General features: G+C 35.4%; 1 protein-coding gene across 1 annotated transcript; it reads left to right on the forward strand.

Moving 5' to 3' along the window:
* The first annotated feature begins 301 nt into the window (after positions 1 to 301).
* Positions 302 to 14,674, forward strand: LOC109068012 (serine/threonine-protein kinase/endoribonuclease IRE1-like). Its single transcript, XM_042735646.1, has 22 exons — positions 302 to 668; positions 2,659 to 2,776; positions 3,003 to 3,034; positions 3,782 to 3,856; positions 3,933 to 4,005; positions 4,299 to 4,421; positions 4,954 to 5,058; positions 5,149 to 5,416; positions 5,624 to 5,702; positions 5,779 to 5,932; positions 6,444 to 6,571; positions 6,955 to 7,083; positions 7,372 to 7,591; positions 7,858 to 7,948; positions 8,039 to 8,228; positions 9,343 to 9,442; positions 9,644 to 9,843; positions 9,992 to 10,139; positions 10,664 to 10,791; positions 10,862 to 10,985; positions 11,138 to 11,205; positions 12,977 to 14,674. The coding sequence occupies exons 1-22, from the start codon at positions 609 to 611 to the stop codon at positions 13,148 to 13,150; spliced, it is 2,787 nt and encodes a 928-aa protein (XP_042591580.1). The 5' UTR covers positions 302 to 608; the 3' UTR covers positions 13,151 to 14,674.
* Positions 14,675 to 14,859: the final 185 nt, after the last annotated feature.

The raw sequence follows: 14,859 nt of genomic DNA on the forward strand, positions 1-14,859 counted from the left end.
TCAGTAGGTTGTTTTTCTTCATTTTAATTAGGCAATAATAAAATTGTTTGTTCTGATGGCACTAAAATTGCAGAACATTTATTTCGCCCACTTAATAAGCAGAGAGAATATTCGATGTTGAACTTCGAAAGTAAAAGAAAAAGAGACAGAACAGGCCGTGTTGTCATCAATTGTCAGGGCCAAACTGTTATTGTTCCACGTGTTTAAAATGACATCCAGTTTTCTCGAAGCTCCGCCTTTCAAAACAGCGCAGCGAGACACTATTGGTCAGACGCGCTGTCAATCAAACAAACATGGCCGTGCCTTCTAGTTTTCTACTGTATGCTTGATTTGAGTGACATCACCAGTTCCGTCCCAACGCGGAAATGTGCAATATTTCTTATCATAATATAGGATCAGTTGTCTGGCATGTTGCAGACATATGCTGAACCCTTGCAGTACTGTGAGTAATTGAATATGCCGCTGTGAAGTTTTTTCCGAAACTCTGTGATTATGGCGTTTTGTTGGAGGAGTTTTGAGCCCGTTCGACCTTAGTGTATATTTACTGACACGGACCTAGAACACGCCGAAACTTCAGCCGCAGACGGACCTGTCAGATTTAGGGAGAAATGACGGACTGGAGGCATTTGCTGCTGTTGTTGCTTAGCTTCACTGGAATAGTGTCACAGGTAAATACGGGGGAATTTATCTCATGTGTTTACCACTCTATGTTGCTGGTCACCACAGGGAATGCACGGGGACAGAGATATGTGTTGATCTATTTTTGGATAAGCAGAGGCGGGGTGCTCTGGGGTTCTTGGAATGATAATTAAAAAGTAGTAAATAAAACAAGAAAAATAAAACAACAATTACAGATTATTATTCAATATTAATATATTATTTTATTATAATTAACAAAGTAATATAATATATAGAGAATGATAATGAATAATGCGTGCGAGTGATTCATTTTGGCGAATCGATTCATTCGGATGGTTCGTTTGAACGAACCTCTTCAAAAAACCCGATTCACAGATTCTTTAGTTATCTCTCGCTAAGCTACGTTTTAATATTCATTTTGTAGTGAAATTGTTGGTGTTTTATTATAAGGGTTATGATTACTGTATTACTTTAGGTTGCATCTGTATTAAATCTGTGGTATCTATGCCATTTTCTTTTTACGAAATAGCATTTTTTGGTAAATATTTGTAATGGTATTAAAAAGTAAAATTATATAATAATAAAATTACTATTATTTTGCATGATATTGTTAACTGCATTATACTAACCATACAATTTTATACCTAAACAAAGTACAGTCAGACTGCGAAGCCGACAATTTGTGACTCGTTTCTTAACGGCTCATTAAAAATAATCGGTTCAAAAGACCGACTCTTTCATTGGGTGAGCGATTCAAGCAACATGTTTGTTGAAGTTGGAAACGCAACCCTAATAACTGTTTTTTTCAAAGCTCATTTCAGTTTGAGTTTTTACAATAGTGTCACATTACACGAAACTGAGCACGAGACCTGCATAGGCGCGCGCTTAATAGGCTTTGTACTGGAGAGCTCGCGCAATCCGTGACGTATTGTTCCCAGAGCTGGTGTGTTATTACTGTGAATGTGTGAGAAAAGAGTGGTCAGTCAGTGTTAAGTTAGGTGACGCTGTTAGATCATTTCTTTGAATCACTTACTGGTCCATGTGTCATAATGCTTGACCTGAGGTTATATCAACTGTTCTTTATGCCCTCAGGATGAATTATTTTAAATTCAAAATATTGTATACCCTAAAATATATAAAGATTGTATACCTTAATGTAATAACAGCTTAATCATACAAATAAATGTAATACCTTTTGTACTGGTGTTTTTTTAGTGGGTCAAAGCAGTTTTGAATTGTTTCTGCAACTTTATTACGTTACAGGGTGGACATGGACTCAGTAGTGGGTCAGATAGATATCTTACTGTAATGAACTAAATATGTGACAAGATTCAGAAATGTTATTCAGAACCATGGCAAAAAAGGATTATAAAATGTGAAGTAAAATTTTAAAACATGCATTATACAGTTGTGTGATATTGGCTCATTCAGAGTTGTTCATCCACACCTTCTCAGTCGTATATTGTCAGGCAGTTTTTTGGTAAATATAGGAGTGGCATTAAGAAGAAGGATATCCTGGTTAATAACCGTTGACTGTCAACCATGCTCTCTAACACAAACACACATGATCCTCTGAAGCTATAGTAGTGAGAACCTTGTATAGACATGTTTTTTAGTAAATAACATATTTGCTATACCCTCCCCCTGAATCTGGAACCTCAACCGAGGTGGTACTAAAAAAAGTACCAAGTACCAGGTACTGTACCCAGTGGAAAACCCCCCAAAAGTGAACCATACCGAGCCGTGCCGTGCCGTACCATGCAGTGGAAAAGTGCCATAACTCATACAGACATGTTGGAGTACAGACATATTAGATATGAAACTAAATGTGATTTTAAAAATGCTAGCCTTCACAGGTATAGGCAAATCTGTACACACACACACACACACATACACTCAGTCTCAAGAGAACACACACTGTGGGTATTTCTGGATACATATCAGGTAGCGATTAGTTTAAAATAATCTGATATCTGCAGTGTGGTGGGTGAAATCATGTTTTACTGGTTTCTCTTTCAGTGCGAGGGAGGAAGTTCAGTCTCTCTCCCAGAATCTTTGCTCTTTGTTTCTACACTGGATGGAAGTCTGCATGCCGTCAGTAAACAGACAGGAGACATCAAATGGACGCTGAAGGAAGGTGTGTGTGTGTGTATCTGCATGCATGTATGTGCATTATGACAAATCATAATAGAAAGAATATTATTATATTGTAGTGCTGTTTTGTAGCATCAAGTCAAATGTTTAAAGGAATTTTTTTTTTGTTGAAAAAAAAAATTGTAATTCCATGACATATTTTTAAGTGTAGTGTAATTGTTGAATTAATATCTGCCAAACAACTTTAAACATTTCACTCTCTCTTTTAGATCCCATCATACAGGTTCCCACCTATTTCCAAGAGTAAGTGTTTCAGAAACTCAGTGACTGTACACTACCATTTGGGCTCATTGAGATATATATGATATATATGATTTTTTTTTTTTTTTTTAATAAAAGTCTCTTATGCTCGCCAAAAAAGTCAAAAGCATTAAAACAGTAATATTGTGGAATATAATTACTATTTAAAATAAACTTTTTTCTGTTTTACTTTACATTTAAAATATATTTAAAATGTGATTGCAAAAGTTAATTTTTCATCTGCCATTACTCCAGTCATCAGTGTCACACGATCAATTTTGTAAACAGTTATGCTGTTTAATATTTAAAATATAACATGAAACCATGAAACCATCATGCATTTTTAATCATTCTTTGATGAATAGAAAATTCAGAAAAACAGCATTTATTTGAAATAGAAATCTTCTTTAACATTATAATTGCTGTTATTGTCACTTTTGATCAGTTTAATGCATCCTTGTTGAATAAAAAATTAAATATAATATAAAATAAAATATTAATTTAAATAAAATAAAATGCATCTTACTGACCCCATAAGTTAGTGTCTTGATCTTTAATGAAACTGTAATAACTTGCTTTTTCTCTGAATCCACATTTATTAATGACATCACTTAAGCCATTTAGGCTATTGGATACTAGCCCAAACCCAATTTAGTTATTGTTCTAAAATTGTACACAGGTCTCACACCATTCTGGTATGTAATGCCCACTCTTCTTGATCCAACTTTAAAGTTATCTGTTTCCTCTTGAGCCAGGCTTTTTGCCAGATCCCAATGATGGCAGTCTGTATGTACTAGGAGGCAAGCGCAAAGAGGGTCTGATGGTGAGTGTCATGCACAGGGGTGTGAGTGTGTTTGTTAGAGTTACAGCTCAGTCATTTATATGAATCTTCTCTGCAGAAACTCCCGTTCACTATTCCAGAACTGGTCCAGTCTTCTCCCTGCAGGAGCTCCGATGGGGTGCTCTACACAGGTAATGTCAAACACATCTGTATTTGCTCATAATGTTTTTGGTGAAATCTGTGTTTGATATCTGTATTTTGTGGTAGCGATGGTTTACTAGGGACATTTTATATGAAAAAAATTGTGATTTCTAGCTCAATGTGATCTTTCAAAATTCATAAAAAATTAATAAAAGCTTAAAAGTTATGAACATACTAGTTTTTCTGAGCAGTGGGAACCCTGATAGCATGTTCATAAAATGATCTGTGAAAAGCTCCATGCCCTTGTACACTCTCATTTATTGTACTGTGTATATTTTCCCAGGTAAAAAACAGGATACTTGGTTTGTGGTTGATCCTCAGACAGGTGAAAAACAGACGAGTCTGAGCACCTCCTCTTCAGACTCCATTTGCCCCTCTGCCCCACTGCTGTTCATTGGTCGCACAGGTCCGAACACATATACATAAACCTTATCTTTGAATCATTCTTGTATTGCACATGTGTATATATAATGCACACACACACACACACACAAAGAAAGTAATACTTTTATTCAGCAATAATGTGTTTAATTGATCAAAAGTGACAGTAAAGAGAAAAATTATATCAGAATATTTTTTTTAAATGTTAAGCGGCACAATACTAATAAGAAATGTTTCTTGAGCATCAAATCAGCATGTTAGAATAATTTCTGAAGGATCATGTGACACTGAAGACTGCTGAAAATTCAGCTTTGTCATCACAGGAGTAAATTACATTTTAGAATATATAAAAATATATTATATTAAAAATAGAAATAATATACAAATATACATTTTTAATTGTAATAATATTTCACAAAATTACTGTTTAATTGTATTTTTGATCAAATAAATGCAGCATTGGTGCGCATTAAATTTTTTCAAAAACATTTAAAAAATGTTATTGACCCCACACTTTTGATTGGTTGTGATGCATGTTTCCCTGTGTATGTCTGCAGAATATATGATCACCATGTATGATACGAAGACTCAGGAGCTCCGCTGGAATGCAACCTACAATGACTACTCCGCGCCTCTCTATGATGACAAAAAATATGAGTATAGTAGGTTCCTTTTCACGCATGCACAGGCCAGCCTATTGAATTTGGGTGTTTTTCGATTTCATCAAATTTGCACGTGTCTGTGTATCACAGAGATGTCACACTTTGCATCCAGTGGGGACGGTCTGGTGGTAACGGTGGATCGGGACTCTGGTGAGGTCTTGTGGATGCAGAAGTTTGATTCTCCAGTGGCAGGGTTTTACTTATGGAGTCAGGACAGTCTGCGGCGAGCTCCTCATCTGACAGTCGCAACAGAAACCCTGCGTTATCTGACCTTCACTGCAGAAAACACACAGTCCCACACCATGAAGTGGGCCTACCAGTTCACAAAGGAGAACCACAGCACTAAGACTCAGCTAGTGTAAGAAATTTTACAGTAGCTTTTCAAAACCTATTTATTTAAAGGGATAATGCACAACCCAAAAATATTCTGTCATCATTAACTCACCCTTTTGTGCCTTTTATGACTTTTTAAAAGGCAATTAACTATGCAACAAGTCAATTGACTACCTTATTATAAAGTATTATTTTAAAGTAATAATGTATTTGTGTGTGCGTATTTTGATAGTCCTACTCTCTATGTTGGCAAGACGGACTCTCATCTGTATGCTTCTACCTCTCTTGTGCATCAAGGTGTGGCAATTGTGGTAAGTTCTGCTCTCCATTATTCAAAACCAACAGTAAAACTTACTTCTGATTAACCTTATCCTGTTTCCATTTCAGCCAAAAGGTCTCACTCTTGCACGCATCGAGGGGCCAATCACAGCTGGCGTCACAATGGGTAATGGGCGACCCGAGTGTGAGATTACACCCAGCACTGATGTGAAATATCCACCAGGAAGCAGCAGCTCCCTGCAGAATCAGTGGCTGCTGATCGGTATGGCCAACTCCTCAATGCATTTATTTTCGTAAATGTGCAGACACTCTAAAGTTTGCTCACTTGCATACTTAAATATGTGCACTTCAAGGTAAATACATATGCAATGCTGCAACACTCACAGTTTAAGTTCTAGTTCAATAGTTTCAGGACTGAGTTTTGAATATTTGAGAAAAATAAGTAATACCCTCCATCACCCAAAACCACTGGCCTGTGCTCATAAAACTGTTGGCCTAAAGTAGCGATGTTTCTCTGTAAATGGATAATTATGTAATTTATTCATTCTAAAACATTATTAATTATATAAAAATTTTAGTTTAATTAAAAACAATGAATATATCACAAATAATTAATTAAAAAATATATATTATATTATATTGTTTGTTATTATATCATTGTCATCACATAGTTAAATAATGATAAAATGAAAAGAAAGAGCTTTTGCAAATTGCATTTCTTAATGTTCATTCAGTCGATATCTGTGTGTGTGTGTGTGTGTGTGTGTGAGTAGGTCACCATGAAGTCCCTCCTTCGGCTCACACCACCATGTTGAGAGATTTCCCAGAGAATCTGCAGCGCTCTGGTGAAGTCATCCCACCTCAAGGTTCTGGTTCTTCTTTCCGTTCTGCCTCTCACCCTGTGAGTCCAATTCACCCTCATGTTGTTCAAAGCCTGCATTATTTAGCCTGCTTTATGTTATTGTTTTTGTGAAAAACACAAAGTGATATTTTGTATAATGTTTGCACTGCTATTTTCCAAAAACTGTCAAAAAGGTAATAATACCATAAAAATACAATAAAAAGTGATCTATACATAAAAGTATCATAAAAGTAATCTATGCAACTTTTGCTTTATATTCCAATTCATAATGTTAAATTCGGAGCTGTACTGTACATTCTTAAATTAACTTGTTAAACAAATTAAGATTTTTAATTGATTGTAGGCCAATGAAAATCTCACGCATGATGAAATTGCAAGCATTCCGAACAGCCAAGCACAAACTTGTCATCTTTTGTTTACAGTTGCCACCGGTAACAAAGCCCAGCACTTCCCCCGTGTTGCCAGACTCCTTGACCTCTGACCCCATGACTGTGCTGGTGATGACACTGCTGCTGGGAGCGTGGATTGCCTTCCTGCTAAAACACAAAAGGGTGTGTAGTAGAGTGTATTTTGAATAAATTAGTATCAGTATCAATGTTCCTCTAAAGTAGCCTTCTGATGTCAATGAATATATAATTTATCTATAATTTATTCATTGTTTATTTTTAGTAGTGACACCATCTTAGGTGGATAAATATATAGGTGGATAATATTTGATATATACTTATATGTGTATGTATGTATATAAATAAGCATATAAGTATATAAGTATATAAGCATATAAGTAAATCATATAAATAAACAAGTATAAAACTTCTTGTTCTTTTCTTTTCGATTAGCCTGTCAGAAAATCCCAGAGATCTGAAGAGCCAGTGGACTCCAACCCTCTGCCGGTGTTGACCAATCAGAGCGCTGCCACAGAGCCCAACACTCCGTCCTCAACCTCATCCTTTAACAACAACAGCCATTCAGAGAAGACTAGTTCTGTTGCATCCAATCAAACTCAGCCATTCTCAAGCAAAGACTCCGCCCCAATTACGACAGCTGCTCAGTCACAAAGTACGGAAACTATTCTATATCCATATCAACTGTTGAACCTTATTCATGAAACTCAAAAACAAATTTCTGTGCAAATCCTGTTAAATTCAAACTATTCTTAAGTATATTGCTTTTTTACGACTGATTATAAGAATCGCATTTCATGAATGAGGCCCATTGTTCTTTTCTTTTATCTAAACAAGCAGTTTATTTCATTTACAAACTTGTATGTTGTTCACTATGATTTAAGCCTTTACTTTAAATAGTAGCTAACTCATATTTTTCAGGTGAACAGCCTGACGTTGTGGAAGTTGGAAAAATCTCTTTCAGTCCTGCCGAGGTGTTGGGCCATGGGACAGAGGGAACCTTTGTGTTCCGGTGGGTTATTATGAATTGTGAAGCTAGTTTTTCACTGGTTTGTTTGGTTGGTTGTTCTTTATCCTTAATTCACTGCTGTTATGGATGCAGGGGTCATTTTGACGGTCGGCGTGTGGCGGTAAAGCGTATTCTTCCAGAGTGCGTGGAGTTTGCAGAGCGAGAGGTTCAGCTCCTCCGTGAATCAGACGAGCATCCCAATGTCATCCGTTACTTCTGCACAGAGCGGGACAGACAGTTCACTTACATTGCCATAGAGCTATGTGCCGCTACACTCCAGCAGGTGTGTTTCAGTGAGTGTGTGTGTTTGTAGAACATAACAGTGCTTTAAATGTGGTACTAATTTGCTTTCTAATTTGGGCAGGAACATTAGAATTTTATAATTAGAACTGAAAAGTCAGCCAGTGGCAGACAAGGTAATCTGCTTGAAAACAAACTGTTTGTGCATTTAGGGTTAGAGTTAGTCTAGCTGCACAAAAAGTATAATGCATTATAATATACACAATTAAAAATGTTACATTTATATTAAAACCATGAAGTATTTTTTTTTAGTTATTTTTCTATTATTAGTATACTATCATAGTATTTATTAATATGTTGAATAAGTTTTTTTGTTTTTTCAGTTTTAATTTTAATTTAGGTTTTAGGAATTTTGTTTGTTGTTTTTAGTAGTTTTTGATTTATTTATTTTTTTTAGCTTTATTTTTATTTCACTTATACTTCTGAATGTGTTTCTAATTAATTATATAATTCATCTAATATTCATATTTTATTTCAGCTTTATTTCAATTAACGAAAACACTTTTTAAGTTTTAGTTTTAGTTAACAATAACAACATTGAAACCATGTAGCCTCAACAAAAATTTTAAATGTGTCTTTAATACCATGCAGTGTTTTTTTTTATTTTAGTATTATTAATAAACTTTTTTGAAATGAAACTTATTTTCATTTCAGTTTTAGTAATGTTAATACTTTAATAATGTTAATATCTAATATTTATTTTTCATTTGATTTCAGCTTTATTTCAGTTAACAAAAATGCTTTTTAAAGTTTTAATTTGACTTAACAATAACAAAACAACAAAAAAAAGATTTATTTTTAAAACACTCTGCCAAGCCAACTGAAAATACACTTATATTCAAGATGCATTCTCTGACAAATATGCAAAATGCTTAATTTTTAAAGATTTCTACTAACAAGTAAGACAAAAACTGTGATCACAAATAGGACTTTGGCAATAAGCCACTACTAATACATCTATATTCTTGTACTGTACTGTATTTTCTATTTTCTAACTGTATAATAGCATTTTTAGTATTCAGTTTCATCTGTATAATCAGCTGTATAATCACAACTGATTTGTTTCCATGCACTCTGACTTTTTGTTTGGTATGCAGTATGTGGAGGACCCAAGCTGTCCTTACTCAGAGCTGAACCCAGTGTCCCTGCTAGACCAGACCATGTGTGGCCTCAATCACCTGCACTCCCTCAACATTGGTGAGTCACTGTTGCCATAGCAACGATTTCATAACTTCCTTCCTGTAACTTCTTAAAAATGCATAACAGTTGCACATAGTAGAATTGCATTGCACCAATGTTTATTAAGTGTTATTAAAGTAATTGGATAGTGACAGTATATATGCATGCAAGCAGATGGACCCACCTTTATTTGTAATTACTTGTCCCTCTTGTGCTCAGTTCACAGGGATTTAAAGCCACGTAATATTTTGCTCTCTCTCCCGGGGGCACTGGGTCGAGTCCGGGCAGTGATCTCAGATTTCGGCTTGTGTAAGAAGCTTCCAGATGGTCGCCATAGTTTCAGCCTACGCTCTGGAATACCAGGAACCGAAGGCTGGATTGCCCCTGAATTACTCATAAATGCTCCAAAAGGGAACCCTGTACGACCAGTAGACATGCATACAAACACACACGTCACATGTTGAGTTTAAAAAACAGATACTGTGGTCTACTGAATTTTAAAATTTACTAAATAAGATATATTCTGTATAAGTTTCTCTCCTTTTCCCTCTATTTTTCTGTCTTTAGACAAGTGCAGTGGATATATTTTCGGCCGGATGTGTGTTTTATTATGTGACGTCCAAAGGACAGCATCCGTTTGGTGACACTCTGCGGCGTCAAGCTAATATCCTCTCTGGAATCTATAACCTTGACCACTTTATGGAGGATATACATGGTTTGTGCATGCATGAATTTGAAGTATATGGATGTGTACTTTCTGTTTAAGAAGTGTCCGGTTTTGTTTAGACACTGTTATCACTGACTTAAAGGGATAGTACACCCAAAAATGAAAATGCTGTCATTAATTAAATATTCTTAGCGTTTACTAAAATAATTATGTTGTTTGGCTAATTAACAGGTTTCTATTGATAAATAAGATCTAAGATCAGCCTCATTAATAAATAACATATCTTGTTTTCAAAATATGATTGTTTGACATTTTTTAGCATCAACTAATAACTTTGTTGTTTGACTGATTAACAAGTGTGAATGAATAAATCAGATCTTAATTTAGCCTTGTCAAGTTAAGTGAATAATACACATTTTCTTTTTTCTAAATATTTTTGATCAGATTTAAGTATGTATTAAGTAAAATATAAAAACAATATATTCAAATAATTTCATTAGTTATGTGCATGCATCGAAACACTCATATTTAAATAGCTTCTTAATGTTTTATGGCTGTTTTGGTGTTTGTAGAGGATGTGATTGGCAGAGATCTGATTGAGCGGATGATCAGTGCTGAACCAGAGACCCGTCCTTCAGCAGCGTCCATCCTCAAACATCCCTTCTTCTGGAGCCCAGAGAAACAGCTGCAGTTCTTTCAGGTGTGTGTTTTTGTGTGTTCATTGTGTATAGTGAGAAAGTGCAATGCTAAAGTTGTTCTTTTGGCTCTAGGATGTCAGTGACAGAATAGAGAAGGAGCCAGCAGACAGCACTATAGTGGCCCGTCTGGAGAACTCCGGCAGATCTGTCGTAAGAACCAACTGGAGGATGCACATATCAGCACCACTGCAGGCTGGTAAGCACTGCTACTACTGTACTTTTCTTTGACAAAAATGTTGATTACAATGTGGAATGTTTTAATGTATATGTAATGAAAAATGTTTCAATTCATGTTCATGCATGTCTATATATTAGCATGCCTAATATAAAACTATTTCCATCTGGCAGATCTTAGAAGATTTCGTACATATAAAGGAAACTCTGTGAGAGACCTACTTAGAGCACTGAGAAATAAAGTAAGTGTTTAGAACTTTACGTGTTTTAACATATGCATACAAAAGTCAGAAATCACACAAAAACTATTCATATTGCACTGATAATATAATATAATATAATATAATATAATATAATATAATATAATATAATATAATATACACTATCATTCAAAAGGGGTCTGTAAGATTTTTAAAACATTTTTGAAAGAAGTTTCTTATCAAAATTAAAAAAAAATTGATTAAACAGTAAAAACAGTAATATTTTGTAATGATATTACAATGTAAAATAACTGTTTTGTATTTTGATATATTTTAAAATGTAATTTATTCCTGTGATGTCTAAGCTGAATTTTCACTTTTGATCAGTATAAAGGGATATTCCATCCCAAAATGAAAATTTTGTCATTATTCACTTACCCCATGTCGTTTCAAACCCGTAAAAGCTTCGTTCGTCTTCGGAACACAATTTAAAGGGGTCATATGATGCGATTTTTTTAAATTTTCCTTTCTCTTTGGAGTGTTACAAGATCTTGGTGCATAAAGAAGATCTGTAAAGTTGCAAAGACTAAAGTCTCAAATCCAAAGAGATATTCTTTATAAAAGTTGAGACTCTTCCATGCCCCCCTGAAGCAGCTCAAGCTCCTTCGTTGAATCCACAATATTTCTGTTTATGTCTCGTTGCTCTGGCTGGACAAGGCATCACATTATGTTAAGGGGCGTAACATTTCTGTCACATGCTTGATGCATTCGTTCAATCACAACGCACTGGATAGCTGACCAATCACAGCACACCTCACTTTTCAGACCGATGTGCTTTGTAAAAAGCGGCACATTTCAGAAGGTGGGGCATAGAGGAGAAACAATAATGTACATTATGTGGAAAATTTTAACCTTAAACCAAATAAACACATTTCATTACACCAAATAGTCAGAAAAATGTTCTTTTTAGCAGCATCATATGACCCCTTTAAGATATTTTGGATGAAAACAGGGAGGCTTGAGACTGTCCCATAGACTGCCAAATAAATAACAGTATCAAGGTTCAGGAAAGTATGAAAAGCATCGTCAGAATAGTCCATCTGCCATCAGTGATTCAACCATAACGTTATGAAGCGATGAGAATACTTTTTTGTACACGAAGAAAACAAAAATAATGACTTTATTCAACAATTCCTCTCCTCTGTGTCTCTCCAAATCAGTGTAGTGCCATTTTGACAAATCTGAGCAGTACACAGGCAGCTTAAGCTCTTCTGTGTCAGCCGCACCACAAGGATATGTTTTTTATGTGTATTTGCGCTTTGGTTTGAAAGCAAACAGCGCATCGGCGCAGCATGCCTGACACAGAAGAGCATACGCCATCTGCGTACTGCTCAGAATTGCCAAAATAGCACTATCCTGATTTGGAGAGACAAAGGAGAGGAATTTTGAATAAAGTCGTTATTTTTGTTTTCTTCATGTACAAAAAGTATTCTCGTCGCTTCATAACATTACGGTTGAATCACTGATGTCAGATGGACTATTCTGACGATGCTTTTCATACTTTCCTGGACCTTGACACTGTTATTTACTTGGCAGTCTATGGGACAGTCACAAGGGTTTGGAACGACATGGGTGTAAGTGATTAATGACAAAATTTTCGTTTTGCGGTGGAGTAACCCTTTAATGCGTGTTAATTTCTTTCAAAAAATAAATCCGACCCCAGACTTTTGAATAATGTAATATAATATAATATAATATAATATAATATAATATAATATAATATAATATATAAGTCTTCTAATGTTTTTTACAGAAACATCATTATCATGAGCTCCCACCAGAGGTTCAGATAGCTCTTGGTGAAGTCCCTGATGGCTTTGTGGCATATTTTACCTCCCGTTTCCCCCGGTTACTGCTTCACACGCATTCAGCGCTTAGCATCTGTGCCCCCGAGAGACTCTTTCACCCATACTACCACCATCCATAGAGACATGCTTGTTTGTTCCTACACTGGACTGGAGAGGAAAAGTAAGATCCTTGAGGAAATGTGGACTCTGAGGACTCAACTAAACACTGTCGATGTATAATTCTGCACTTCAGAACAGTGAGCACATTTCGTTGTAGGGCACTACAGACAGATTTTACCTAAACATCCTACTGGACTTGCTGAGCGAAATTTACCCAGGTTTTTTATGCCTATGCTTTTACAGAAACAGGTTTTATAGGTCAGATTAACCAAATGAGTTACTGAGTGTATTAATTGTTTTTTTACAGAGCTGCCATTGTCGCTGCTGGTTTTATGATGTGAACCAAAGAGCAAAGAAATAAAAAGGCCATATTTTCCGCCAATAGATTGGCAAATGTTCTACCATTTCTGTCAGTTTTATTTTAATTCTGACTTTTAACACAGAAGATTACTGAATTGCCAGCCAACTACTTATATTCTTAATAAGTAGAAAATTAAATGGTATTAAAGTATTTTCATATTAAGGACATTCTTAAAGGATAGTTCACCACAAAATTCTGTCCTCAAACTTTGTTTTCATCTGCGTGCTGTTCCAGACTCATGATTTACTTTCATCCATGGAACACAGAAGGAGAAAGTATTGAAGACTGTGCATTTTTAAATTCGGTTACAGTGACTGGGGACAGAAGCATTTACGTTTCTAAAAGGAGTGAAACATTCTCTATAGATATCATAAATGTGGTCTATTTTGTGCAGGATGTTCTTGGTGTTCTGAAGCCATTCAGTAGCTTTATGTGAGAGTATGACTGAGAAAAAACACTGAGTGCGGTCCCGAGGGCCCCCCCTTCGGTAGAAATCGCGTTCCACGGGGGCCCCCCTGGACTGAGGGTCCCTATGCAATTGCGTGGTTTGCATGATGCCTAAACACGCTACTGGTTAAGCTTAACGAAAGATATTGCAGAAATATGAAGATCTTTGATAATTAGTGGACTGAAAACAAAAAATGCTAATTTATCATATTAGTCAATTTGTACACCAAGTGTACATGTATATGTATTTGTGTGATTCAGATAAATTGGGACTGGGATTGGGATTCTTTTCTTTTGATTTTGCTTTGTGTGGTTTGAATTGCAGCTTTGTGCTACATTTATGGATCTTTTACAGTCCATCCCACATTGCAACTTCATCCCCATCTCTCAGTGTTACAGCTTCAAAACATTAATATTGTGTTTCCTTGAAGTATTTTACAGCCTGCTGTACACTAGTTTTATACTGTTAGTTTAAAAACAAACAGATTTTTTTTATAAATTAAGCATTGAGGATTTTTGCCACTGGAAACTCACTCAATTCACTGAATGTGGAAATACTAGTGCCTTCGTTTTTCTAAACAGTGATGATTAAATGTATACTGATTGTTTTGCCAAAAATATCTCTTCAACTATTTGTTACAGTGGCACAGATCCATAAACTGTTATACTTGATTCAGATTAATGTTGTTGCAGACGTGTTTGTTGTGGATTTCCATTAAACAAAATACTGATCATTTTAGGTGGTATTGACATTATTACAAGGTACTTAAAAAAATATCATGCTATTACCATTGTGTATGTGCAAAAACATGTTAGTACCATGGTACTTTTATGTGCCATTTTATAACAGCATCTACAAAACACTTCAGACAGTGATATAATCTTGCTTTTTGTTTGAGCACCCAAAATAAATAAATAAAC

This window comes from Cyprinus carpio, chromosome A1 (assembly GCF_018340385.1).
Source record: "Cyprinus carpio isolate SPL01 chromosome A1, ASM1834038v1, whole genome shotgun sequence".
Lineage (NCBI taxonomy): Eukaryota > Metazoa > Chordata > Actinopteri > Cypriniformes > Cyprinidae > Cyprinus > Cyprinus carpio.